Source organism: Grampus griseus, assembly GCF_964374135.1.
Source record: "Grampus griseus genome assembly, chromosome: 9".
Lineage (NCBI taxonomy): Eukaryota > Metazoa > Chordata > Mammalia > Artiodactyla > Delphinidae > Grampus > Grampus griseus.
This window is the reverse complement of record NC_139003.1, coordinates 64,987,952-65,015,607: the sequence shown is the minus strand read 5'-3', so window position 1 is coordinate 65,015,607 and position 27,656 is coordinate 64,987,952. Positions and strand designations below refer to the sequence as shown.

The window sequence follows — 27,656 nt, the reverse complement described above, 5'->3', positions numbered from 1 at the left end:
ACAAATTTTATTTTTCATGCTAAAATTTTTACAAATTTGATTCTGTCATACACAATTATAAGAGGAACAGTTACAAGTGAATTAAAAAAATAGTATTTGGGGGCGCTTCTATTCATTTTACTATCATAAGCATGTTTTGTTACAGGTACAGCAACAATTGTTACAATTACAGAACTGCTCAACTTGGAAATTTAGTAAGTATGTTATGATGGAGGGTAATACCTAATATAAATGAAGAGTAAGTGCCCAAACATAGTCTCACGCTCTACATTATTCTTTATTCCACAATTAGAATCATGGATTAGAGTCTACTCAGCAATGCCATCATTCAAATATCTGACCAAGCAGGTCAACTTGGAAAGCATTTAAAATCATTTCCCAAAATCTTACTTAATTTAGTTCTATAAGGAAATATAAGACAAAACACACAAGACAAGGCTTGCTGATATTTTATGCCTAAAACAAACCATTATACAATGAAATTATGCATCTTTTGCAATCTGGCATTTTTTCCCATCTCACACAATAACAAAAGATGAACAGTACTTACAGCATTTAGAATCACCACAGTACAGCTGATACAGAATCTCCCAGACTTCTAGTTTCTAAAATTCTGGGGGAAGTGGGACAATTTGAACTGTAACAGTCTACAAGGTAGTAACGTTACCTCTTGGCCATTGGCCCAATACTAACCCTATTTTTTTTTCAGTATACAAAATATGCTGAAAACATTTCTCTTAAACACATTTCAATTAATGTAATTAAACAGAAGGCAACAACTTCCTTCTAGAAGAATTAGCTATAGCTATGAAAAGCTTGCCATATATTTGTTAAATTAATTTATGGAATACTTTTTGGGTCAATACAGACCATAGTGTATTTTTTAATTTAAAGCCTCTACTAAACATGAGTAAAAAGAACTAAAAATATAATCACATTGGTAGTTTTTTTTAAAATGAAAATTACCATTTTTATCCCTGTAGTATATATCACTTGCTTTTATCCAAATTAAAGGTAAATTAAAAAAAAATCCACTGTGGGGCTTCCCTGGTGGTGCAGTGGTTGAGAGTCCGCCTGCTGATGCAGGGGACATGGGTTCGTGCCCTGGTCCGGGAGGATCCCACATGCCGCGGAGCGGCTGGGCCTGTGAGCCCTGGCAGCTGAGCCTGCACGTCCGGAGCCTGTGCTCCGCAACGGGAGAGGCCACAACAGTGAGAGGCCCGCGTACCGCCAGAAAAAAACAAAACAAAACAAAAAATCCACTGTGAAATTTACATTCTAAGCACAAAAATAAACAAATATTAGTTCTAATCAGGAATTTCAGCTGACAAGTGAACATTTTTACTTTGAAATATGTAGATCTGGGATATAGAAGTGAATGTTTTGATTGAACACAATGCAAATATATCTTGTTTTCATGTAAAAATACATTTTTTAAAGAAATAATGTTTCACAGTCTTTTTACCCCACCCTCTCAAACATTTTTTCTTTAAAATAGTTTAACATCTCATTTAAAATCTGATATTACAAAAAAGACAGAAATAAAATTAATTCTTCTTAGATGTATTTGAGCCAAGTAGTTACTGTTTCCAGATGTTATGAGCTAAAAATCAAGACATTCTGGTGAGTAACCTTTGGCTTACAAACTAATAACTTGAAATTCCATTCATACTGCTTATCAAGGAAGCCTGATATATATTTGTAAATTTAAATTTTTATATCTTTTATAAAGAAAAAAATCCATCTAACAGATAAGTATTAATAGCTAAAAAAATGATAAACATTTTTATATTAAAGATCTACAAAATAATAAAGCATCTTAATAGTATTCTTGAAAATACTATCAAAAACCTCAGTCTTCTATATTAAGTGCAATATCCAACACATTTTTATGACTAAAACATTTTCAAAGGCTAGAAAGAAAATATGCTTATTGTAAGAACAATGATGCTTGAGTCAAACAGACCTGTTTTGAATCTCTAATCTGCCACTTTCCAACTTATACATACTCCTTAACTTCTCTAAAACTCAATTTCCTCAGAGATAAAATGGGGGGGGGCAATGACAGTAACTACCTTAAAGAACTCTTCTGAGGGATAATAAGATAATGCACATGAAAGGTTAGTACAGTACAGTATGTGACATAGTAATTAACCAATAAATATTAGCTATACTGAGCAGTGACTTTGGGGTCAAGTACCTAACAAACCGTTTTCTTAAATAAGATATACTCATTATACAAAGAATTGTTTATTTTAAAACTTTTAAAAAACAAACAAAATGGCATGAGGGAAAGTTGGGGACATGTCCTCCAATTAAACATCCAGAATTATATTGCAATAATGATAAGGCTAAGAACCACAAATTAGACTGACATTTGAAGTCTCCTAAGTTACTTTTATCGTGTTTTGGCAGTCACTTCCTATCTATTTGAACACCACACTGTGTTATTCCCAAACTACAATTCAGAAGATCTGAAGTGAATTTTATTTTCTTGTCATGAATTCTTAGAGAAAATAATTACCTCATTGGCTTAAACAAACAAAAAAAGCATGGAAAAAATGAACACAAAACCACAGCCATTTACATGTTATGTAGTAAAGATGGTTATTAAGAAACCTCAAGCAGTTTACCTGATAGCTCTTATTTTCAAACTGTTACTGTTTCAAATCTCAATCCACTAATCTCTATTATTTATTATTAGTCTACTCTGAAACATATCTATTATCTTTACTGGAATGATCACAGAGTACTAAATTTTAACAGAAAATTAACCTACAGATCATGCTCCAAAATATTTTACATTTCCCATTTAAAACATTTAAGGTACCAGTTTCAAGATACCCCAAATCTTAGTCCATCAGTATTATTCTGATTGTCACCATTACCTACGTGAACGTTTTCTCTAATTTTTATTTATACTAACCTGAGTCAACAGGGCTTTCCAATGGGTGTTTTAAATGACAGAGCACAGATATGGGTGACAGGAAAACTAGGTCTGGCCTCAATTAAACTATTTACTAAATATGAGATCTTCAGCAAGTCCCTCAACTTCTCCATGCCTCTTTTTCCTTTTCTAAAAGAGGAGGATCCTACTACCCTCATTTTCTGACTCACAGGATGATGGCAAATGATATGAGAAAAACATATGAAAGAATTCTGAAAAGGGCACAGTGCTATATAAATGTAATATGAAAACATGTAGGCTGGTTACGTATTAGATTTGGTTAGAATGACCAGTTTACTTAAGGTGCAATTTACGAGAAATTTATTCTTGGAATTATCAGAAAAAAAAAAATTGTAACATCTTTACCACATCTTCTGAATAAGGTCTGAGAGCCGTTTTAAAAAAATCCTATTACCACATAAGAAACTGCATTGGACAATGTGACCTAAGAAAAGTTAAAGCCTCATCCATCCTTTCCAGATTTTTTTTTTTAATGGCTATAAATCTGCTTCACCTTAATGTGCTTTTGTAGTTTTATTAATTTACAGCCTGCTTTGCTCTAGGGTTCTTCTGGCAGTTACTTAACCCTCTTTGAAAGTAGTCACAGGTAATCTTTATTTTTCTACTGCTGGTTTTTCTTAACTTATTTTAAATTCCAGTTTTTTCTCACTCGAACTCCACAGAAAGTAGGTGTAATAAAGAGTTTTTAATTTAAAGAATGAATAAAAAAATTCAAAACTAAGTCAGTAAAAGCAAATGTTCTCTCACTTTTCTGTCTCTTCAGCAGATACTCTGCATGCACTCTAAAAGGATATTAAAGCTACACATCAACAGAAAAGTCCATTTAATTTACACTATATAGTTTTCCAAGGTTAAAAGATACAAAGCAGGGGGCTTCCCTGGTGGCGCAGTGGTTGAGAGTCCGCCTGCCGATGCAGGGGACACGGGTTTGACCCCAGTCTGGGAAGATCCCACATGCCGCGGAGCGGCTAGGCCCGTGAGCCATGGCCGCTGAGCCTGCGCGTCTGGAGCCTGTGCTCCGCAACGGGAGAGGCCACAACAGTGAGAGGCCCGTGTACCACAAAAAAAAAAAAAAAAGATACAAAGCAGGAAAATAAATCAGGATTGATTTTTGAAGGAGGCATATCTGAAGAATGATTTTGAAGAAATGGGACATAAGGGCAGGTGAGAACAAAACATGATAAAAAATTTTTTAACAATGTTTGATTTTTACACAGTCACTGAAATACTGTTATCTCTAAGGCATTAGCTAAATGAGAAACTAGACAGGTTACTGTCAGGTATGTAGAAACAGAGCTGGAAGCCTTAATATAGGTGATTGCTGAAGATACAGGAGTAGAAATTTTGAGGCAGAAGAGGGTCTGGATACTACTCATTAAAAGATATCAAAAGATAGGAGAATGAGAAAAAATGAAATGAGAATGACATGAAAAATACAAATAGAACACACACATTAGAAAAGTGCAATTTCAAGGAGAAGGGGAGTAGTCAAAAAACATAGCAGAAAAAATATTAAAGATTGGGTTGGACTACAAAATCCATAATAAATTTAAAGGGGTGATTTTAGTTTAATAGTAAGGATGGATGAGTTAGCGATGGATTAAGGGAAGACTAAGTAGTTAAAAAAAAAAAGAAGTTAGTGCATTTCACCCATTTAAATGTTCACTGAGGAAAACTTAGAGAAAGTAATATGAAAGCTAAGTAAGGGGAAACCTGAGTAGGTTTAAAGGCAGAAAGGAGGGCTTCATTAGCTCTAACTAATTAAATAAAGCTCATGTTCTATAGTTGAGAGAGTCAGACTTATAATAAGAATGTTTCAGACCCATGTTAGGCACTTTGGGAGTAAGGAGAGGGGTAACCTGATCTCTGTCACTAGGGAACATAGGAAACTACTCTCAAGCCACTTACTGTTTTTGGTATCACAGTCAGCCCCTATGCTCAGTGGTAGGTATTTAAAAGGTACTCAGAACGTGGTAACCAAAAAGGCAAAAAGCCCAAATGCAAAATAGTATTAAAAATATAAAATAGCAAAATGAATAAGTCAATAATTTACACTTGAAAACAATTTTAAATAAAATCCAAACCAAAAGTAGAAAACTTTAAAAATGTAACTGCTAGGGGCATGATATCCATGATGTGCAAAGTAATTTTTAAAAGCATAATATAGGTTTTATTTTGCTATAGCCACCGTAATTTAATAACAGGATTTCTTGGATAATTTTACCAAAGAAATAACTTCCTCCTCTAAAACATTCATAAAATTGATCATTTGGGTACCTAACCGTTCTGAAAAGTAAGTGTATCCATAATTCTTTAGTATGAAAAGCAACATTAAAAAAAGTGGAGCATCAAAATATTTTATTTCAAATCTATGTTATGCCTGATCTAATATGTAATTGGAAACATACATTCTAGAGGTTTCTGAATATCATTTTCCTTTCTTTACAAATTTTTATGAGCAACTTACTATATTTTAAATCTGTATCACTTTGACATTTATTAAAGCTACATAAAAACCATGCAGAATTTATTTACAATACTGTACATTAAATGATGTTTGAAGATTACATAAAAATTTCACACAACTATAACTAACATGGAAAGACATGTGAAACCCATTATTTAGGGGTTTTAAAAAATTTTAGGTACAGAATTCTGCAAAGATTATTTTGGTTTATTAAGTGTTATGCAAGCAATAGCTTGAAGTAAGACTGACAAAAACATGCAAATGAGTAGGATTTCAAAATGAAAAAATAAAAACATTTAGCTAAAAGCTAAAATAGCATATAGCTGAAATACTACCAAGTAGCAAAGGGAATTTATAAAACAGGAAAAAAGAAAGATTACTCTTTAAATGTCTTCACGAATAGGCCCACAGTAATTTTCCATAAAAACATTCAGAAATAAAGTTTCTCAAATTATGTTCATCACATAATTATATTCATCACAAATCATCAATTATGTTTTCAGTAGTGATTAGAGCTATGAATTTTAAATAATTATTTATTCTGTAGGAGAAGTCTTAGTTTTCCCCTTTGGGGACCAGGAACAAAGAAAACCAATCAGTAAATTTAGATTCAAGTAAAAGATCCTGGTACAAATATCATGAACACAGAGTAGAGAGTTGTAATAACCTACAAGTCCACATACTCTTAGCTGTACTTTTAAAACAGAAGTGTAAACTTTAGGTTGTTCAATTTAAGATCTCCTATCCGGAAGTAAGTACCTCATCCTTCAGAGTTTGGAAAATGTATTTCTTCTCCAGGTGCATCTCTCAGTTTTCATTGCTGTGGCTGAAGTACATTTAGATATTCAGACTGCCCCAACTGATAAGTTGTGTTCCTTCCACAATCAACGTACTGGTACCTCTCCTGGGATATCTGTTCTGAGTGTCCAAAGTAAGTTGTTGTTACAGTAACTCTAAAAACAAAATAAATGGGGAGAAACACTGAAGAGTTATATATAAAAAAGCTTTCTAAAGTGAGAACACTTTATATATCAAAATTCTCTCCAGGGAGAGATTATTTGATTAATGATAACTTAATATTGTGGACATGGGCCTTTTAGGGAATATTTCCCCAATAGACAACAGGAATGCTGGCTGAGAAAGCCCTATCCAAAAATAATTATATACAAAAATGTATTTTTTCAAAACACCTATCTTTAATTAAAAATATATTTAGTTCAGTGCACTTTTAAAAATAATCACACAGTTCTCTCATCAGAGGAAAAGGTTAATCAAATGTTAGCTAATGGCCCAAATACCCAACCTATAACCTACAGTGTTTTCATGGCTTAGGATAACACCCGATTTGCAAACCAATAACATTCCTGGTCTTCATTACTGTTACTGCCGACTACAGGCAGCAAGGAATTGGGTGTTGAGCTCATCCTTCTCTCTATCCCAATTTCTACCATTTTCCCAAGTTCTTGCAAGGTTCAGATTCACTATTTAGCAGCTGTGTGATCCTTCACTACTCCTCTGAGCTCCCATTTCCTCATGTGTAAAGTGGGATACTATTTACTTCACCGCACTGCACTCCTGTAAGGCTTAAAACCCAAATGAGACAGCATTTATAAATATGTGTATACTCTAAGCCAATGTTATACATATAAAGTTTTTAAGCAAAGAATCTCTCAAAAAAAAATTTGTACTTACTGCATCATGAGTACTATGTTATGCACTTTGATGGATGTCAGTGTACAGAAATCACTGTTAAAGAAAAAACAATGTGAATAAACACAAACTGACATTATAAATTTAAAATAGTTTAATTACAGTTCCTCTTCCTATGTTAAAGCTAACAGATATACTATTAAGAAGATATAATAAATAAGCATTTAATGGTTGAGCATTTTCTGTATCTCAAATGATGATTAATATTTTCATGGCTTCTTATTCTATGCCTTCATACTACAGCAGTTGTAGAGTTGTCTACTTATTATTTTCACTTTTTGTTTACCTTTTGAAATTTTAGTAGCCAGTTTATTAGTTACTCAGAAATTCTATATCAAGCTGCCATCAAAAGATGATAAAAATATATCACTATTTTTTACTTAACAAGAGCTAATAATCATTTAGACCTAATTTAAAAGCTTTACAACTTCAAACCAGCAATAGAGTTCTAAACATCATTAGCATTTTTAGTCCTCCTATACTAAATCAGAAACAAATACTAGAATATGTGAGATTATGATTCTCATAACATAGTAAATAAAGAGTACCATGGTGTATATGATCCTAATTCTGAAAATGAAATTATGTGTATACGTATATATACAGTAACATTATACATGTTGAAAGGGAGAAGAGAAGAAGAGAGATGATCAGAGGCCGGAAGGAATATTCCAAAATGTGGTCTTGTCACTTCTAAGATGATGGGAAATTAAACATATATATATATATATATTCACACCTACACATACTTACTCTTTATAATTTAATGAGAGAAAATAATTAAAAATCAGAACTTACAACATATAACTCATTTCTTCTGCTATGACAGTAGGTACTGTATAATCAATCTGAAAGGCAAAAAATAGGAATAAATCAATACAGAACAGGATCAAAACATCAAGTATTTCAGATACATTTTGTAACTTCAAAGAGTTTGGAAATTTCTCCCTTTATGGGTTTGATTCTAGGACTTTTTCTTACACATGTATGGGATACAATTCAAAGTCTAGTTCTTCAAGAAATCCCCCATCTCCCTCAAGTTAATATGATACACAAACTTGAGACTTGTTTAACTCCTCCAAAGTATTTCATGAATGACGCTTACCTGTTTCATATCCAGTGGACCAATATTGGTAATGTTGTTTAAGCGTGCCTTTCCAATAACTGTTTTTGAAAACTGAACTTGTGCAGTGATGTTTTCAACTTCAACAGAATAATAGTTATTGTTCGTTATATTTAGTGTGTTCTGAAAAAGAAAGGAGGCACAAAATGTACAAGTTATCTTAGAATAAGCATAATATGAATCAAAATTAATACAGCAGATGACTCTCCAGCTGTGGCTATGCTTAATTTATTAGGAGGAAGGAAAGTATCACCAAAAATGTCAAGAACATTCAATGAACCAATTATATGGTTTTATGCATGAGTACTATGTTTTTTTTTTTTTTTTTGCGGTACACAGGCCTCTCACTGTTGTGGCCTCTCGTGTTGCGGAGCACAGGCTCCAGACGCGCAGGCTCAGGGGCCATGGCTCACGGGCCCAGCCGCTCTGCGGCATGTGGGATCTTCCCAGACCAAGGCACGAACCCATGTCCCCTGCATCGGCAGGCGGAGTCTCAACCACTGCGCCACCTGGGAAGCCCATATGCATGAGTACTATGTATATAAAATGCCTACAATGAACACATACTTTTAAAAAGTAGGCCCAGAAAATGTATAGTACAAGAATACAGAAAAATGAATGTTAGAAAATGTATTTGTAGCCTTAGCAAAAATTCAATAAAAAATTCTAAAATTTCATCAAAAATTTTCTAAATGTTAACATGTACATCTTCACTGACTAAGCTACTTCCGATTCGATTAAATACAAAGACAACATTTTAAAATGTTAAACACAACTTTAAATAAACTTTCTATTTAAAAAAACTAGTATTTTAACTACATGAGTAGAGATTTCTAGCAGGTCACTTTTGAGAAGAAATGGGATAGATTCAAAACTGGTTGGAAAGAAATGCAGTTGTATCATTTCTATACTTAACAGCTGGGGCCAACTTTTGCAATTCTAACTTAAAACAATTGTTTCAAATTATTTTAGAAAACAGTCAAAATAAAAAAGAAAAATGTTAAATCAAGAAATAACAGATAGGGTTTCCCTGATGGCGCAGCGGTTAAGAATCCACCTGCCAAGGCAGAGGACACGGGTTCAATCCCTGGCCCGGGAAGATCCCACATGCCACGGAGCAACTAAGCCCGTGCAACACAACTACTGAGCCTGCGCTCTAGAACCCGCATGCGACAACTACTGAAGCCCGAGTGCCTAGAGTCCGTGCTCTGCAACGAGAAGCCACCACAATGAGAAGCCCATACACCATAACGAAGAATAGCCCCTGCTCGCCGCAACTAGAGAAAGCCTGCGCACAGCAATGAGGACGCAACACAGCCAAAAAAAACCCCCACAAATTAATTTATAAAAAACAAATTTTTCTGAATTAAAAAAAAAAAATTTCAATCAGGTTGATTGAATCCATGGATGCAGAACTGGTGGATATGGAGGGCAGACTACATGTTAATAGTCAGGCCCGGATAGAAGTAAAGATATACATTATGGTATTTTTCAAATGTCTTATAATGATAATTAAACATTTTCATAATTAGAAAGACAATAAATATTACTAAAAAAGAGTAGGAATAGTAATATATACTACTCATTTTAAGAAACAAAAGTAATACTATATAATTACATTTCTCAAAATACTGACAGAAAACCTACAGAAATCTCACTTTTTTTTTAACATCTTTATTGGAGTATAATTGCTTTACAATGGTGTGTTAGTTTCTGCTTTATAACAAAGTGAATCAGTTATACATATACATATTTTCCCATATCTCTTCCCTCTTGCATCTCCCTCCCTCCCACCCTTCCTATCCCACCCCTCTAGGCGGTCACAAAGCACCGAGCTGATCTCCCTGTGCTATGCAGCTGCTTCCCACTAGCTATCTATTTTACGTTTGGTAGTGTATATATGTCCATGCCACTCTCTCACTTTGTCACAGCTTACCCTTACCCCTCCCCATAACCTCAAGTCCATTCTCTAGTAGGTCTGTGTCTTTATTCCTGTCTTACCCCTAGGTTCTTCATGACATTTTTTTTCCCTTAGATTCCATATATATGTGTTAGCATACAGTATTTGTCTTTCTCTTTCTGACTTACTTCACTCTGTATGAAAGACTCTAGGTCCATCCACCTCACTACAAATAACTCAATTTTGTTTCTTTTTATGGCTGAGTAATATTCCATTGTATATATGTGCCACATCTTCTTTATCCATTCATTCGATGATGGATACTTAGGTTGCTTCCATCTCCTGGCTACCGTAAATAGAGCTGCAATAAACATTTTGGTACATGACTGTTTTTGAATTATGGTTTTCTCAGGGTATATGCCCAGTAGTGGGATTGCTGGGTCATATGGTAGTTCTATTTGTAGTTTTTTAAGGAAACTCCATACTGGTCTCCATAGTGGCTGAACCAATTCACAGTCCCACCAGCAGTGCAAGAGTGTTCTTTTTTCTCCACACCCTCTCCAGCATTTATTGTTTCTAGATTTTTTGATGATGGCCATTCTGACTGGTGTGAGATGATATCTCATTGTAGTTTTGATTTGCATTTCTCTAATGATTAATGATGTTGAGCATTCTTTCATGTGTTTGTTGGCAATCTGTATATCTTCTTTGGAGAAATTTCTGTTTAGGTCTTCTGCCCATTTTTGGATTGGGTTGTTTGTTTTTTTGTTATTGAGCTGCATGAGCTGCTTGTAAATTTTGGAGATTAATCCTTTGTCAGTTGCTTGATTTGCAAATATTTTCTCCCATTCTAAGGGTTGTCTTTTGGTCTTGTTGATGGTTTCCTTTGCTGTGCAAAAGCTTTGAAGTTTCATTAGGTCCCATTTGTTTATTTTTGTTTTTATTTCCATTTCTCTAGGAGGTGGGTCAAAAAGGATCTTGCTGGGATTTATGTCATAGAGTGTTCTGCCTATGTTTTCCTCTAAGAGTTTGATAGTTTCTGGCCTTACATTTAGGTCTTTAATCCATTTTGAGCTTATTTTTGTGTATGGTGTTAGGGAGTGATATAATCTCATTCTTTTACCTGCACCTGTCCAGTTTTCCCAGCACCACTTATTGAAGAGGCTGTCATTTCTCCACTGTACATTGCTGCCTCCTTTATCAAAGATAAGATGACCATATGTGCATGGGTTTATCTCTGGGCTTTCTATCCTGTTCCATTGATCTATCTTTCTGGTTTTGTGCCAGTACCATACTGTCTTGATTACTGTAGCTTTGTAGTATAGTCTGAAGTTAGGGAGCCTGATTCCTCCAGCTCCATTTTTTGTTCTCAAGATTGCTTTGGCTATTTGGGGTCTTTTGTGTTTCCATACAAATTGTGAAATTTTTTGTTCTAATTCTGTGAAAAATGCCAGTGGTAGTTTGATAGGGATTGCATTGAATCTGTAGATTGCTTTGGGTAGTAGAGTCATTTTCACAATGTTTATTCTTCCGATCCAAGAATATGGTATATGCATACAGGTCTTTTGTCTCCTTAGGTAGGTTTATTCCTAGATATTTTATTCTTTTAGTTTCAGTGGTAAATGGGAGTGTTTTCTTGATTTCACTTTCAGATTTTTCATCATTAGTGTATAGGAATGCCAGAGATTTCTCTGCATTGATTTTGTATCCTGCTACTTTACCAAATTCATTGACTAGCTCTAGTAGTTTTCTGGTAGGATCTTTAGGATTCTCTATGTATAGTATATCATGTCATCTGCAAACAGTGACAGCTTTACTTGTTCTCTTCCGATTTGGATTCCTTTTATTTCCTTTTCTTCTCTGATTGCTGTGGCTAAAACTTCCAAAACTATGTTGAATAAGAGTGGTGAAAGTGGGCAACCTTCTCTTGTTCCTGATCTAAGTGGATATGGTTTCAGTTTTTCACCATTGAGGATGATGTTGGCTGTGGGTTTGTCATATATGGCCTTTATTATGTTGAGGAAAGTTCCCTCTATGCCTACTCTCTGCAGGGTTTTTATCATAAATGGGTGTTGAATTTTGTTGAAGGCTTTCTCTGAATCTATTGAGATGATCATATGGTTTTTCTCCTTCAATTTGTTAATATGGTGTATCATGTTGATTGATTTGCAAGTATTGAAGAATCCTCGCATTCCTGGAATAAACCCCACTTGATCATGGTGTATGATCCTTTTAATGTGCTGTTGGATTCTGTTTGCTAGTATTTTGTTGAGGATTTTTGCATCTATATTCATCAGTGATACTGGCCTGTCATTTTCTTGCTTTGTGACATCCTTGTCTGGTTTTGGTATCAAGGTGATGGTGGCCTCATAGAATGAGTTTCGGAGTTTTCCTCCCTCTGCAATATTTTGGAAGAGTTTGAGAAGGATAAGTGTTAGGTCTTCTCTAAATGTTTGATAGAATTCACCTGTGAAGCCATCCGGTCCTGGGCTTTTGTTTGTTGGAAGATTTTTAATCACAGTTTCAATTTCAGTGCTTGTGATTGGTCTGTTCATATTTTCTATTTCTTCCTGATTCAGTCTTGGCAGGTTGTGCATTTCTAAGAATCTGTCCACTTCTTCCAAGTTGTCCATTTTATTGGCATAGAGTTGCTTGTAGTAATCTCTCATAATCTTTTGTATTTCTGCAGTATCAGTTGTTACTTCTCCTTTTTCATTTCTATTGAGTCTTCTCCCTTTTTCTCTTGAGGAGTCTGGCTAATGGTTTATCAATTTTGTTTATCTTTTCTAAGAACCAGCTTTTAGTTTTAGTGATCTTTGCTATTGTTTCCTTCATATCTTTTTCATTTATTTCTGATGTGATCTTTATGATTTCTTTCCTTCTGCTAACTTTGGGGTGTTCTTCTTCTTTCTCTAACTGCTTTAGGTGCAACGTTAGATTGTTTATTTGAGATGTTTCCTGTTTCTTAAGGTACGATTGTATTGCTATAAACTTCCCTCTTAGAACTGCTTTTGCTGCATCCCATAGGTTTTGGGTCGTCATGTCTCAACTGTCATTTGTTTCCAGGTATTTTTTGATTTCCTTTTTGATTTCTTCAGTGATCACTTCGTTATTAAGTAGTGTATTGTTTAGCCTCCATGTGTTTGTATTTTTTACAGATCGTTCCCTGTAATTGATATCTAGTCTCATAGTGTTGTATCGGAAAAGATACTTGATACCATTTCAATTTTCTTAAATTTACCAAGGTTTGATTTGTGACCCAAGATATAATCTATCCTGGAAAATGTTCCATGAGCACTTGAGAAAAATGTGTATTCTGTTGGTTTTGGATGCAATGTCCTATAAGTATCAATTAAGTCCATCTTGTTTAATATATCATTTAAAGCTTGTGTTTCCTTATTTATTTTCATTTTGGATGATCTGTCCATTGGTGAAAGTGGGGTGTTAAAGTCCCCTACTATGAAAGTGTTACTGTCAATTTCCCCTTTTATGGCTGTTAGTATTTGTCTTATGTATTGAGGTGCTCCTATGTTGGGTGCATAAATATTTACAATTTTTATATCTTCTTCTTGGATCAATCCCTTGATCATTATGTAGTGTCCTTCTTTGTCTCTTGTAATAGTCTTTATTTTAAAGTCTATTTTGTCTGATATGAGAATTGCTACTCCAGCTTTCTTTGGATTTCCATTTGAATGGAATATCTTTTTCCATCCCCTCACTTTCAGTCTGTATGTGTCCCTAGGTCTGAAGTGGGTCTCTTGTAGACAGCATATATATGGGTCTTGTTTTTGTATCTATTCAGCCAGTCTGTGTCTTTTGGTGGGAGCATTTAATCCATTTACATTTAAGGTAATTATCGATATGTATGCTCCTATTCCCATTTTCTTAATTGTTTTGGGTTTGTTATTGTATGTCTTTTCCTTCTCTTGTGTTTCTTGCCTTGAGAAGTTCCTTTAGCATTTGTTGTAAACCTGGTTTGGTGGTGCTGAATTCTCTTAGCTTTTCCTTGTCTGTAAAAGTTCTAATTTCTCCATGAAATCTGAATGAGATCCTTGCTGGGTAGAGTAATCTTGGTTGTAGGTTTTTCTCCTTCATCACTTTTAATACATCCTGCCACTCCCTTCTGGCTTGCAGAAGTGGGGGTTAAAGGAGCCACTGATTCGGGGACTCTGGCTCACTCAGGCAGGGGGGAGGGAGCGGTATGGATGTGGGGCGAGCCTGCGGCGGCAGAGGCCAGCATGACGTTGCACCAGCCTGAGGCGCGCTGTGCGTTCTCCCGGGGAAGTTGTCCCTGGATCCTGGGACCCTGGTAGTGGCGGGCTGCACAGGCTCCTGGGAGGGGAGGTGTGGAGAGTGACCTGTGCTCGCACACAGGCTTCTTGGTGGCAGCAGCAGCGGCCTTAGCGTCTCATGCCCATCTCTGGGGTCCGCGCTGATAGCCGTGGGTCGCGCCTGTCTCTGGAGCTCCTTTAAGCAGCGCTCTTAATCCCCTCTCTTTGCGCATCAGGAAACAAAGAGGGAAGAAAAAGTCTCCTGCCTCTTCGGCAGGTCCAGCTTTTTTTCCTTGACTCCCTCCCGGCTAGCCGTGGTGCACTAACCCCTTCCGGCTGTGTTCACGCCACCAGTCCTGCCCCTGCAATCTGATCGAAGCCAGAGCCTCAGCTCCCAGCCCCCGCCCACCCCGGTGGGTGAGCAGGCAAGCCTCTTGGGCTGGTGAGTGCCGGATGGCACTGATCCTCTGTGTGGGAATCTCTCCACTTTGCCCTCTGCACCCCTGTTGCTGTGCTCTCCTCCGCGGCTCCAAAGCTTTCCCCCTACGCCACCCACAGTCTCCGCCCTCAAAGGGGCTTCCTAGTGTGTGGAAACGTTTCCTCCTTCACAGCTCCTTCCCACTGGTCCAGGTCCCGTCCCTATTCTTTTGTCTCTGTTTATTCTTTTTTCTTTTGCCCTACCCAGGTACATGGGGAGTTTCTTGCCTTTTGGGAGGTCTGAGGTCTTCTGCCAGCATTCAGTGGGTTTTCTGTAGGAGTTGTTCCACGTGTAGATGTATTTCTGATGTATCTGGGGGGAGGAAGGTGATCTCCGCGTTTTACTCTTCCACCATCTTCCCCCCGTGAGAAATCTCAGCTTTTTTCTCACTGTCATCCAGTTAAACCTAATGTTTATCTATATAATAAACCTATTTCCTATTTAATGTTCACACTTTCTCAATTTAGTGAAGTACTAGTACCCCTAAAAGTGGGAATTCCTGAATAATTATTTAAAATAAAGTAAGATATTTACATTTAAATATACTTTCTGGTATCTAAAATGGCCCAGCACATAAATTTTTTTACTTTTCATTATAAATTTACAGTTATTTAATAGTAAAACAGACTCTGGAGGTTGGCCAAAAATATCCGCCCACTGTTTTAAACCCCACAGAAAAAGGGAAAATTTGTTCCTTTTTCCAAATGGCTGTTACAGTGGAAAAATACCCAACAATAATTCCCCAATGATAGGAAATGATTCACAATGCGTACTGTGTTATGTTTTATGCATATATATTTTTTCCATGTATATAGTTTTTTTTTTTTCGGCTGCGCAGTGCAGCTTGTGGGATCTTTTTTAAAAAATATTTATTTATTTAGGCTGTGCCAGGTCTTCGTTGCGGCACGTGGGATCTTTAGTTGCAGCATGCAGGCTTCTTAGTGGCAGCATGTGGACTTCTTAGCTGTGGCATGCATGAGGGATCTAGTTCCCTGACCAGGGATCAAACCTGGGCCCCTTCTGCATTAGGAGTTCAGAGTCTTACCCACTGGACCACCAGGGAAGTCCCAGCTTGTGGGATCTTAGTTCCCCAACCAGGGATGGAACCTGGGCCCTCAGTAGTGAAAGAGTAGAGTCCTAACCACTGGACTGCCAGAGAATTCCCAGGGTTTTAAAAATTTTTCTGTTTTTTTTTAAAGGTTGACAACGTTTGACGGTACGCCATGAGGATAAATGAATTCATGGGAGTTCTTTTTTTCCTATAATTAAGTAGTAATTCCACTTTAACATACATTCCATTTCACTTCCTGTCCCTGTAAATCCCCCTCCTCCCAACCAGCACCACAGGCATCTCTACCTCAGCCTCAAGCATACCAACCACCTCTTTGAGGAAAACCAACTGAAGTCCAATATCTCTCTTCCAAACAAATCACTGCCACACAGATGTACCTTAAAGCCTGAAGCAACATATATATTCCTTTTTAATAATACGGTGGTTTGCAAACCATGCTTTTTTCAAATAAATGTTAACATGTAAAACAGGTACAAGACCTTCTCTGAGGTGTTTGTTTGTTTGCTTGTTTGTTTTCAAGTGTGGGAAGGCTGCAGAGTCCTAAAAACCACTGTCCTGAGAAACACAGGTTTTCACACATACTAATTTGCAAGAGAAATCATTCACTTGTTCTCTACCTTTTAAAACAAGGGAATGGTCTGTTAAAGATGGCAAAAATTGTGTTTCACAAAACACAAGGAAATGAAAATGTTACATGTATAACATGTATTGAACTAACTATGTTAACATCTGGCTAGAAGCTATTCAGAGTCAAATGCTGAAAAGTAAATAGATTGTAATTACTTTTTTCCCAGTAATTAATTGTTTTGTTTATTTTACCCTCCCAAAGGCATCTTCAAATGCTAAATGATTCTGAATACACAGAATTTGCCAATTTGCCATTTTCAGCAGAATCAGAAATGACAGAAAAGGTCAATATAGCAGACATACAGAAAGAAAACTGAGTAAGTGTTACCTTTAATGTTCTCTCAATAAGGACAAAGGTGCTGCTTAACATGATAAAAGAATGAAGTCAGGGCATCCCTGGTGGTGCAGTGGTTGAGAGTCTGCCTGCCGATGCAGGGGATACGGGTTCGTGTCCTGGTCCGGGAAGATCCCACATGCCGCGGAGCGGCTAGGCCCCTGAGCCATGGCTGCTGAGCCATGGCCACTGAGCCTGCGTGTCCGGAGCCTGTGCTCCGCAACGGGAGAGGTCACAACAGTGAGAGGCCCGCGTACCGCAAAAAAAAAAAAAAAAAAAAGAATGAAGTCAAATATTTTTAATATAAATATGTACTTACCGTGATATTTAAATATATTGTACGCTTTGGAACATCATAACTGACGTATGCCGATTTTACACCAATGTATTTCACGTCGATAGAGCGAGGGAAAAGGAAAAACACAGCCAGTCCAGAAAGAAGCAGACAGACAAACACAGAAGCCATCACATACAGTTTTCTGAAAAGGAAAATGGAATATTTAAATATACATGCATCAAAAATTACATAATGAAACATTTAGAGAAGACATTTTCATTTTGAATTTTTCCCCTTTTATACCAGCAGGAAAAGATGTATGACTTTTACCAACTTTTTACATTATAAAAGTATTGAACAGACTTAGTTTTGAATCTATTGAGTGTTAAAATGGTCTCCTTAAAAGACATATTTACCTTTTTGGAGACTAGGATTTCAGGCTTATTATAGATAGAACATTTACTGTGGTGATTCCCAAACCAGGCTGCTCATCAGAATCAAGCTGGGGAGCTTTATAAAAGTATAGATTTCAAGACTCCCTGATGAATTCACTGAAGCAGAATTTTCACATATGAGTTTTGGCATTATATGATTCCCTAAAGTGACTGCTCATCAGAACCACCTATGAAGCCCTTAAAAATGTAATGACATAACCATATGCCTCATCAGTCTCACTAAGACAGTCTGTTTTGAGTTTCCTCATCTGAAACTATTTATGTACTCCTTTTTACGTATTTTTAAAATAAATTTATTTATTTATTTTTGGCTGCATTGGGTCTTCGTTGCTGCGCATGGGCTTTCTCTAGCTGTGGCGAGCAGGGGCTACTCTTCTTTGTGGTGCACAGGCTCCTCATTGCAGTGGCTTCTCTTGTTGTGGAGCACAGGCTTTAGGCACGTGGGCTTCAGTAGTTGCAGCATGTGGGCTCAGTAGTTGTGGCTCACGGGCTCTAGAGCACAGGCTCAGTAGTTGTGGCGCACGGGCTTAGTTGCTCCACAGCATGTGGGATCTTCCCGGACCAGGGCTCCAACCCGTGTCTCCTGCATTGGCAGGAAGATTCTTAACCACTGTGCCACCAGGGAAGTCCCTGTACTCCTTTTTAAAAATATTGTTTACATTAATCATGTCTGCTTTGAAGATGCTGTTAAACTGTTTCTTTAAAATCAAGAAAGGGGATATTATTATGCAGAGATAAGACAAGGAAAAAAAAAAAAACTCGCATGACTTTGCTATTCATCTACCTCCCAGATGGAAGTGTTTCTCTTCCATCTCTCACTCTTTATTTCCATAGATGAAAACTGCCTCTTATCTTTAGGTTTACCAACAAAACTAGAGTTTCAAGACACTGCAGTCGGCCCTCCAGTATTTGTGGGTTTCTAATCCCTGAATTCAACCAACCATGGATCAAAATTTCCCTCTATGGTTGGTTGAATCCACAGATTTGAAACCTCAGATGTGGAGGGTCGACTGTACTATGCCATTTCATATGAGGGACTTGAGCATCAGCAGATTTTGGTATATGCGAGGGCTCCTGGAAGCAATCTCCCCATGGACACTCAGGGACGAAAGAATTTCCCTGGTTTCTCCAATAAACAGCACTCTGTCAAAGCCCATAGCACCCTTCTTTTGGCTTCTTTTTCTGTCTTGCACGTCACTTAGTTTATCTTTTCCTTAGATTCTAGCCATCCAAAAAATTCTTGTTTTATCCTTTCCTCCATCCTCTCTTCCCTAAAGAGAGATCTGTACCTAAATGCCCTGATGGATCTCATCTTATCCCTCACAACAGTTATTTCAAGTACCTCTTGCAGATGTTTTATAAAGTTTCTGCGTATTTTAAGTTGTCCAAGTTAAGAAAAGAGAGCAAAATGGTTTATCAAAAAACAAAATAGGGCTTCCCTGGTGGCGCAGTTGTTGAGAGTCCGCCTGCCGATGCAGGGGACACGGGTTCGTGCCCCAGTCCGGGAAGATCCCACATGCCACAGAGCGGCTGGGCTGGTGAGCCATGGCCGCTGAGCCTACGCGTCCGGAGCCTGTGCTCCGCAACGGGAGAGGCCACAACAGTGAGAAGCCCGCGTACCGCAAAATAAAATAAAATAAAATAAAACAAACAAAAATTCACTAAATCATTACTACTTGACCTGTACTACTGTCTGGAGCAAAGAGAGAAGTTCCCACTCACTCACTCTGGACTTCCAACCTGAGTAGGGTGGTGACCACTACTGGATTACCTAATAGGTAGTTTATTTTATTTTTTATTTATTTTTTTTTTTTTTGCGGTATGCGGGCCTCTCACTGTTGTGGCCTCTCCCGTTGCGGAGCACAGGCTCCGGACGCGCAGGCTCAGCGGCCATGGCTCACGGGCCCAGCCGCTCCGCGGCATGTGGGATCTTCCCGGAATGGGGCACGAACCCGTGTCCCCTGCATTGGCAGGCGGACTCTCAACCACTGCGCCACCAGGGAAGCCCCTAATAGGTAGTTTAAACACACACTTATAGTGCCCATTATACACCAAAACACCTTAAAAAGGTATAAAAAAAGTTTAAAAATCATGATAAAAATGTGAACATTGTTGGATTTTTTTACACTTTAGTGTTTTTATTTCTCATGGGCAGGTGAGCCCACCACACTCTGGTACCTAGGGCCTGTAAGTCAGCTCTAGGTGTGAATATATGAATCAGTATTCTAAATTACTTTGTGCCCAAAGCTTACAGCCATAACAAATATTACTAAACCTGGTGGGACAATAAAATAACATTCCACTTAGTATTTCATACCAAATTGAAAAATTGGCTAGTTCACTGATGAAGTACATAGATCTCCATTACAAAACTCATCAGTAGTAATTTTTCTTATGGCTCTAGGGACAGTAACAGAATCCTGCAAAGTATACAGTACTGATGAAGTTATGAAGGTTGTGTGGTTTATTTGGACTCAAGTTACAATTCTATATCTGCCATTTCATATTTGCAACATTTTAGGTAATTTACTCTTCTCCTCCATTTTAAAACCTGTAGGTTTGTTTTGAGGATTAAATGACATAGCTAAAGTATGGAGACAAAAGCAATTAATAATTTCTTGACTACCCCATCACAACTCCAACTTATAAAGAACCACAGTTTTCCCAAAATATTATAATTTTACTACATATTGAGAGTTACTGTTTTTTATTACAAATTTGAAACTCCTAAAAATTCTTGAGGAGCTTCCTGTAAGTTCTCAGATTTCTTAGCTTACTACAGGTGCCAGGATCTGGTCCTTGTTATTTTCTCTAGCCTCATCTGTACCACTTTCCCACAGCGCTGTTTACTTTAGCCATACATCTGAAGGCTGGACCACTCCTCTGGCCCTTTCAGATGCTATTCCCTCTGCTTGTTAGGGTTAGGAAATTAACCCTAATTTCTTGCACATTCGTAACTGTCTATATATTATAAAATAAAGGGTCAGACTGACTGTTTATAAACTCCTGGGTTCATTTTCTTTCCATGATGACTTAGACATGCTGTTCTACTGCTTATGTGTTTAAAGCATTGTGGTCAAGAAGTAACATGCCAATCTGATTTTCTATCCCTTATAAATTAATCGATCCTTTGCTTGGATGCTCAAAGGGGCTTTTCAATTTTCTGTTTTTACCTTTGAAGTCCAGTAATTTCATTAAGAAGGGTTGATTATTTCCAAAATTATGGTATGTCTTTTCTTTTTTTAAACTTTTTAAAAAAATATTTACTTATTTATTTGGCTGTGCCGGGTCTTAGTTGTGGCACGCAGGATCTTCTTGCCTCATGTGAGATCTAGCTCCCTGACCAGGGATCAAACCTGGGCCCCCTGCATGGGGGGCACAGAGACTTAGCCACTGGGCCACCAGGGAAGTCCTTGTCTTTTTTTTTTGAAGATGTTGGGGGTAGGAGTTTATTAATTAATTAATTAATTTTTGCTGTGTTGGGTCTTCGTTTCTGTGCGCGGTCTTTCTCTAGATGTGGCAAGTGGGGGCCACTCTTCATCGCGGTGCGCGTGCCTCTCACTGTCGCGGCCTTTCTTGTTACGGAGCACAGGCCCCAGACGCGCAGGCTCAGTAGTTGTGGCTCATGGGCCCAGTTGCTCTGCGGAATGTGGGATCCTCCCAGACCAGGGCTCGAACCCGTGTCCCCTGCATTGGCAGGCAGACTCTCAACCACTGCGCCACCAGAGAAGCCCAAGTCCTTGTCTTTTCAATATGTAGATTCACGTATTGCTTTACTTCAGGGAAGTGATCTTGAATTAAATGTTTGCTATTTGTTCAGTTTGCCTCCTTTGATTTTCTTCAGGGACTCCAATGACATTTATGCTCAATTTCCTTGGCTTGTGTTCTACACCATTTCTCTCAAGTACTTTTCAAGAACTTACCACAATCAGGAATCCTTTTTTTATTTAATGACATAAAGTATATGATGGTATAACTTAACAACCTGATAGCATTTTTCCTTTGAATAGTTTTAATTAAAATATTTACTTATACATAATATAAAAAGCAAAAAATACAAAAAATCTGCCATTTTCTTATAATCACTTACGTTCTTCTTGGCCTTAATCTCTGATCACTGTATGGAATTAATGCCACCAGTTGGTTTTCTTGTCCTAAAAGTAAAAGAATTAGATTTAGAAATTTATTAACATGATTAATTAAAAATTTAGTGGTTCCTCATCAAAGTCTGGTTTGGAAAGACCAGAATACTACCTGGTTCTCATCTCATTCCTTTAGTAAACTGCTCTCAACATCTTCAAAAATTATCCAGTAGCAGCTGAGTGCCAAAGCAGATATTGTGTTTTTTCATACCTAGATTTCTAGCTAACAAAAATATTATAAAGAATGAGAAAGAGTAACTCTTTCTTCCACTGAGAAAAAAAATCTAAAAAGTCCCAGCTTTCAGAAGATCTGAATTTACCAGGCCTTCCTTCACTCAGTTTTCTATTCCCCACAGTTTTCCATTAAGACTTCAGTTTGATTATCTGAATGAGAGCAGAAGAAACATATTGTTACCGCTGTCCTGAAACCCCTATAACTGCAGAGGTTCCTACACTATCTCCCCTGAAAACCAAAACTGACACATATTAAGTCTCATGCTCCAAGAACCCCTATTTATACACAGTCTTCCAGGACTCTTTCAGGTCACACACCTCTCCACATTAAGTCACTTCAAAATTCAGTATTTCTTGCTTGGGTTGAGCATTATCCATATGCTTTAATGGATAAATGGACTTTTAAATGCCAATTTTCCAATCTTATCACAACTTGGCTATTTGTATGAACTATCAAAGCACCGCAGTCAAGTTCTCTTTTAAAGCTTTCCATAATACTTTCATTATTCCTCCCTGCTCCCTCCACAAGTCCCCCCTCATCTACACTCCCCCTACCATACCCACATATAAATAATATATATAATATGTATGTGTGTGTGTGTGTGTGTGTACATATCCTATCTTGTTTGGTGGTATTCATCTGTCTAACCTGCAACTGGTTAAAACCAACCCTTTGGCGACTGTGCCTATATCCACACAGCTAAAAGTAGATAAAGAAACACAAACAACTATGCTCACTAGTCTCATTTAGATTACTATCTCAAGTGGCCCTTAATAATGCCGCCTATATTTCTCTAGTTCATACTCTCAATCTGGGGAATTCCCTGGTGTTCCAGTGGTCAGGACTCTGTACTTTCACTGCCGTAGGGCTGGATGCGATCCCTGGTCAGGGATCCCGCAAGCCGTGTGGCACAGCCCCCCCAAAAAAAGTGCATACTCTTAATCTGACTCTCCCAAACTACAATTTCATAACTTCCACTTTCTCTTCAAACCTCCAATATCTTCTCCCCTATCCTTACTCTCAGCTCATGATGTGGCAAAGAGAACTTCCACAAGCTACCACCACATCTACCCACCCACCCACCCACCTGCCTCTGTGTCCATATACTCTACCTTCCCTTCTACTGCTGGGAGCAAATTGCCCATGCTTCTCTGGAGGAGCAGCCCTCTGCACTTGTGCACTAGATCTAATAATTGTCCTCTGTTGCCTGCATTATCAATGTTTTCTCTATGGAAAAATCTCATCAGCATACAAACATATTACTCATTCCATCTTTAAAAAATTCTTCTCCTGATGTATAGCCTCCTCTAGCTACCACCTCTCTTCTCTCCTTTTCCTCTGAAACAGCAAAACTCCTCAAAAAAGCTATTTTCTGACTCTAACTTTGCTCCTTCTATGCACTCCTGATCCTACTCTACACATGCTACACATTCTTCTGCAGACTACCAAAACTGCTCTTGTAAAGGTGGCCCCTAAATCACCAAATCCCATGGCCAGTTCTCAGTCCTCACATTACTTGATCAGGTCTAACACAGTTGATCAATCTCTCCTCTACCAAGGAGTATATCTTCTTCATTTATCTTCTAAGACACCACAGACAAAGGGATTTCCTACTTCTACTCTAGCTGCTCTTTTTAGTGTCCTTTGCTAATTCTTTCTCATGTCACTGACGCAAAATGTTGCAATGCCCCAATGTTCAGTGCTAAAGTCTCTTCTGTTTTCTATTCACATTGACAACCTTGGTGCTGTCATCCAACTCACCTGAAGTATCATCTATACACTGATGACTCCAGCCTAGGCCTTGCATCTGAATTCCAGGCCCTTATTACAACTAACTTCCTATTGAACATATCCATTTAGATGTCAAATATGCATCTCCAAACTTACATATCTAAAACTGAGCTCCTGATCTCTCACCTGACACATACACTCAAACCTTCTTTTCTCCATTTTAATAAATGGCTACTCCATTCTTCCAGTTGCTCAGACAAAAAATACCTCTGAATTCCTCCTCAATCTTACTATCCACAATGTACATCCAGGCTGCTAAAAATGCCTACTAGCTATACCTCAAAAACATAGTATCCAGATTGCAAAAATGAGACTCTAGCCCTCTCCCTGCCCCCAGCCTGGTGCATTAATACCTGTAACTACAATAATCCTTTTATTCTCAAATACTGCTACCTCTGCAAAGATAAAGCCTTATATTGTCATTTTGTCCCTCGGGGTCTCTCCAGGGTCAAATATCAATTCAACCAAGCAGAAAATGGGACTAGTACAAGGTACTTTTACTATTGCTACTTATTGCCATTGCTACTAAAGTAGCCTGCAAACAGCAGGTGGAGATTACTCCCTACTGACTTCCCCTATGACATGCCACAAACTGATTTTTTTTTCCTATATGGCTCATCTTCATATACCATCCCTCTTCATGTAGACCCTTTAAAAAATAACTAATTAGTGCATGACCAACTTATTATTATTCTTTAAATAACAAATCATAAATATTAGGTCACCACATTACTTAAATTGCTCCTAACACTCAATATGGCAAGGTGACTGTGATACGATTTCTACTGATGCCAAACAGGACTAAAAGTTTACAGTCAAGAGATGCTGCATATCGCTATAATTGCAGGTGGGAAAGAAAAGATACTGGAGGTAGAAGAATGGTTTTCATTATTGCTTTAGGACCCTAATTAAAATCTTTATGTTTGTTTCTTTGTGTCCTTTTGACTGAAGATAACTGATATGAAGTTTTAACTGTAATTCTAAGTCTTTTAAAACATAAAGGGTTGTGCTCAGACCCACGGATTTCATAGTATTTGTGCAAACACTTGGAATCATTCTTTAAAGAAAAAACAATGCAATAACACATACCCCTAGGAATTCTTCCTGTTCCTTGACAAGTGGGGCAAGTGACACTGTCTCTTCCTGTAAATTCCACATATGGAAACTGAGAGACATCTCCACTTCTTCCATCTTCATTATGTATTTCACTATTAACCAATCCAGTCCTTATATTTTCAGTGGATGTGACTCCATCATAAGCATCTTCTTTATTTGAATGTAAAGGCAAATGAGAAAAAGACTTTCCCATGTCTAAGAAAAAAAAAACATCTTACAGTAAACTTCAGTCAAGATGTATACTCAAGAACATTATAGGATATTTATACTGATCAAATTAATTTAGAACAACCTTCAAGGGAGCGTTCAAATCACTATCTGGATTAGAATTATACTCAATCAAAATAATGTCTGAAACAAGGGAGCCGTTTACTAGAGTCCAAAAGTGTTTTTCTAACAAAATATTATGAAATGATATATCAGAGTTATGATAAGAATGGGCTTTCAAACAACATTAAAATTTGACAAAAGTCTCCACTTTCTTAGAGTTCTCTGAAAAGAAACACATGGACTTCACTTTTCTTAGAATAAAACAAAAACACATTCTACCTTTAAATCAATTAGCACTGAAGGCAAAAGTGGCTTTGGGCAGATTACAACTAGGTATCACCAGGAAATATCAAAGTAGTATTTTTCAGCCTTTTAAAATTCATGCCCCTATGTGATAAATAAAATCCCCAATCTTTCTCATCCTCACATTTCTTGCTTTAAACATTTAAATACTTGCAACAAAAAACAGCTCAAAAAACCTCCAGATTTTTCTTTCATTCAACAGTTGGTGGAGTTAAAATTATGAAATCAATATTCTAAAATATTGACTATAATTCACCAATACAAAGCAGCAAAATTTAGAACACTAATTTCAAAATTTTAGGATGACAGTATCAAAAATACAGGAGGGAAATTAAATATAAATTTAAAGACAAATAAAAATAAATAATTAGTGCTAGTACCTATATCAAAATAACCTCTGTAGATAGGTAATGCAGTAACACTGCAGTTTAAGCCACAATTTTAAGTATTAAAAAAACTTAAAAAGTCATATATTCTAATCAGTTGACATTCTGAGGACAAATTAACAAAGCGGGAAAGCTGAATTTAAAAATAATACATTCCTTCTCTTTCTAAATTTGACCATATATTTTTTATCAGTTCCTAAAAATAGATTATTAAAGACATTCATATAAAGAGACATATTTCTTTAAAAAATTCGAACTGATGTGAATGAGGAAAACTGACACTCAAAATAATTCAATTTATCTTATGCTATGAAGAAAAGTTTGCTTTTTAAAAGTGGCATGCCATCCATGTGTTAGGGTCACCCAAACACACTGTAAACAGCAGGATAAAAAATTATACGACTCGTAGACAAACTTAAAACTTCAGAATGATGAATAAAGATGCTGATTTTTACTATTTTTAAAAAACTTATATACACATTGCCCATTAAGTTAAAAAACGTGAATGATTTATGACTCCTAAAAATGCATTATTTTCTCTTGATTTTGCTCGAAGACATTATATGCAAGCCAAACCAATACTTGCCAGTCACAGGTGGTTCAGGGGTGAATTAACATCACTGTCCCCACACACTTTGACCTTGGGGCCTATGTGAAATATTAGATGAGCTGGGATCAATGGGCCTCAGTGGCACCCTTTTACGATCTCAGTTAACAGAGGTATAGGGTGCCTCCCACTGGAATGCCTTAAGAGGGGAAAAGACACAGAAGGCAAGAACAAGTGGCTCTCAGTCTGGGCCTGCTTTCTATACTTATGTAACAGTTGCCTTGATACAGTCGGCCTTGGACTGGTGTTTGTTTTATCAAGGCTAATGGACAAGTGCCAGACTTCGTCAGGTACTGGGCATCCCTGCCCTCCCTACTGGATTTTCCCCAGAGCACTGCTAAGCTTAACAACTTTTATTCTTGGAGACTCCTTAGTTTATAATAAAGAGGTGCTAGGCCCCTGTGCTCAATATTTTTATCAAAATCCCTTAATTTACTTAAAACCAACCCGAACTTTAGACTCCTTACGAAAAAAGGAAAAAAAAAGTACATGACTCCACCCAATTTAAATGGGTCGTGATCTTCCGAACGAAGTCGGCGCCTTTCATAAGCTACATCAACAAAACCCAGGATACAGCCTGCCTACTTTGGAAAGGTTAAAGATAAAATACAGGCAGTCGGGCAAGAAAACTCAAAAAGAGGAAAACCAGGGGCCACCTGGCCACTCAAGGTGTGGGGACCTGGAATCTCTCCCGTGCGCCCGGCTAGAGCCGAAGTCCGGAGCCCCTAGACAGGAAGCTGGGCCCGGATAAGAGGTGATGACACACCTCCATAACCCAGCCCAGAGCGCCCCCCCGGTCTCCGCGCGTGTCCAGCGGCCCCGTAGCCTCCCCTCCTCCACCTCCTCATCCGGCTCGGCTCTTCCCAGGGTGCCCGCTCGGCCCCGCTCCCTAAGGGGACCTGGAGGCTGCGCGTCCCGGGTCGCTCACCGGCATGCGGGGTGCTACGCAGTCCCGAGTTGCTCCGGCGCGGACAGGCCCGAAGACAGGGTCACGGAGTCCTTAGTCCCGGGTGCTGGGGCTAGAGCAACGGGCCTGCAGTGACGAGTCGCCGCTGGGTCCGGGTGGGGGAGGGGCGGCACAATAACCACAACAGCTGAGGCCCCTCTCTGCTGCAACCTGCGCC

General features: G+C 37.9%; 1 protein-coding gene across 1 annotated transcript; it reads right to left on the bottom strand.

Annotated features, from left to right (window-relative positions):
* Positions 1-27,656, bottom strand: TMEM106B (transmembrane protein 106B). The gene is made up of 8 exons (XM_082661579.1): positions 27,461-27,656; positions 24,940-25,161; positions 21,773-21,836; positions 17,270-17,429; positions 8,251-8,391; positions 7,944-7,993; positions 7,128-7,181; positions 1-6,388 (listed from the first exon to the last, which is right to left on the bottom strand). Exons 2-8 carry the CDS (start codon positions 25,157-25,159, stop codon positions 6,250-6,252), a joined length of 828 nt encoding a protein of 275 aa, XP_082517705.1. The 5' UTR covers positions 25,160-25,161; positions 27,461-27,656; the 3' UTR covers positions 1-6,249.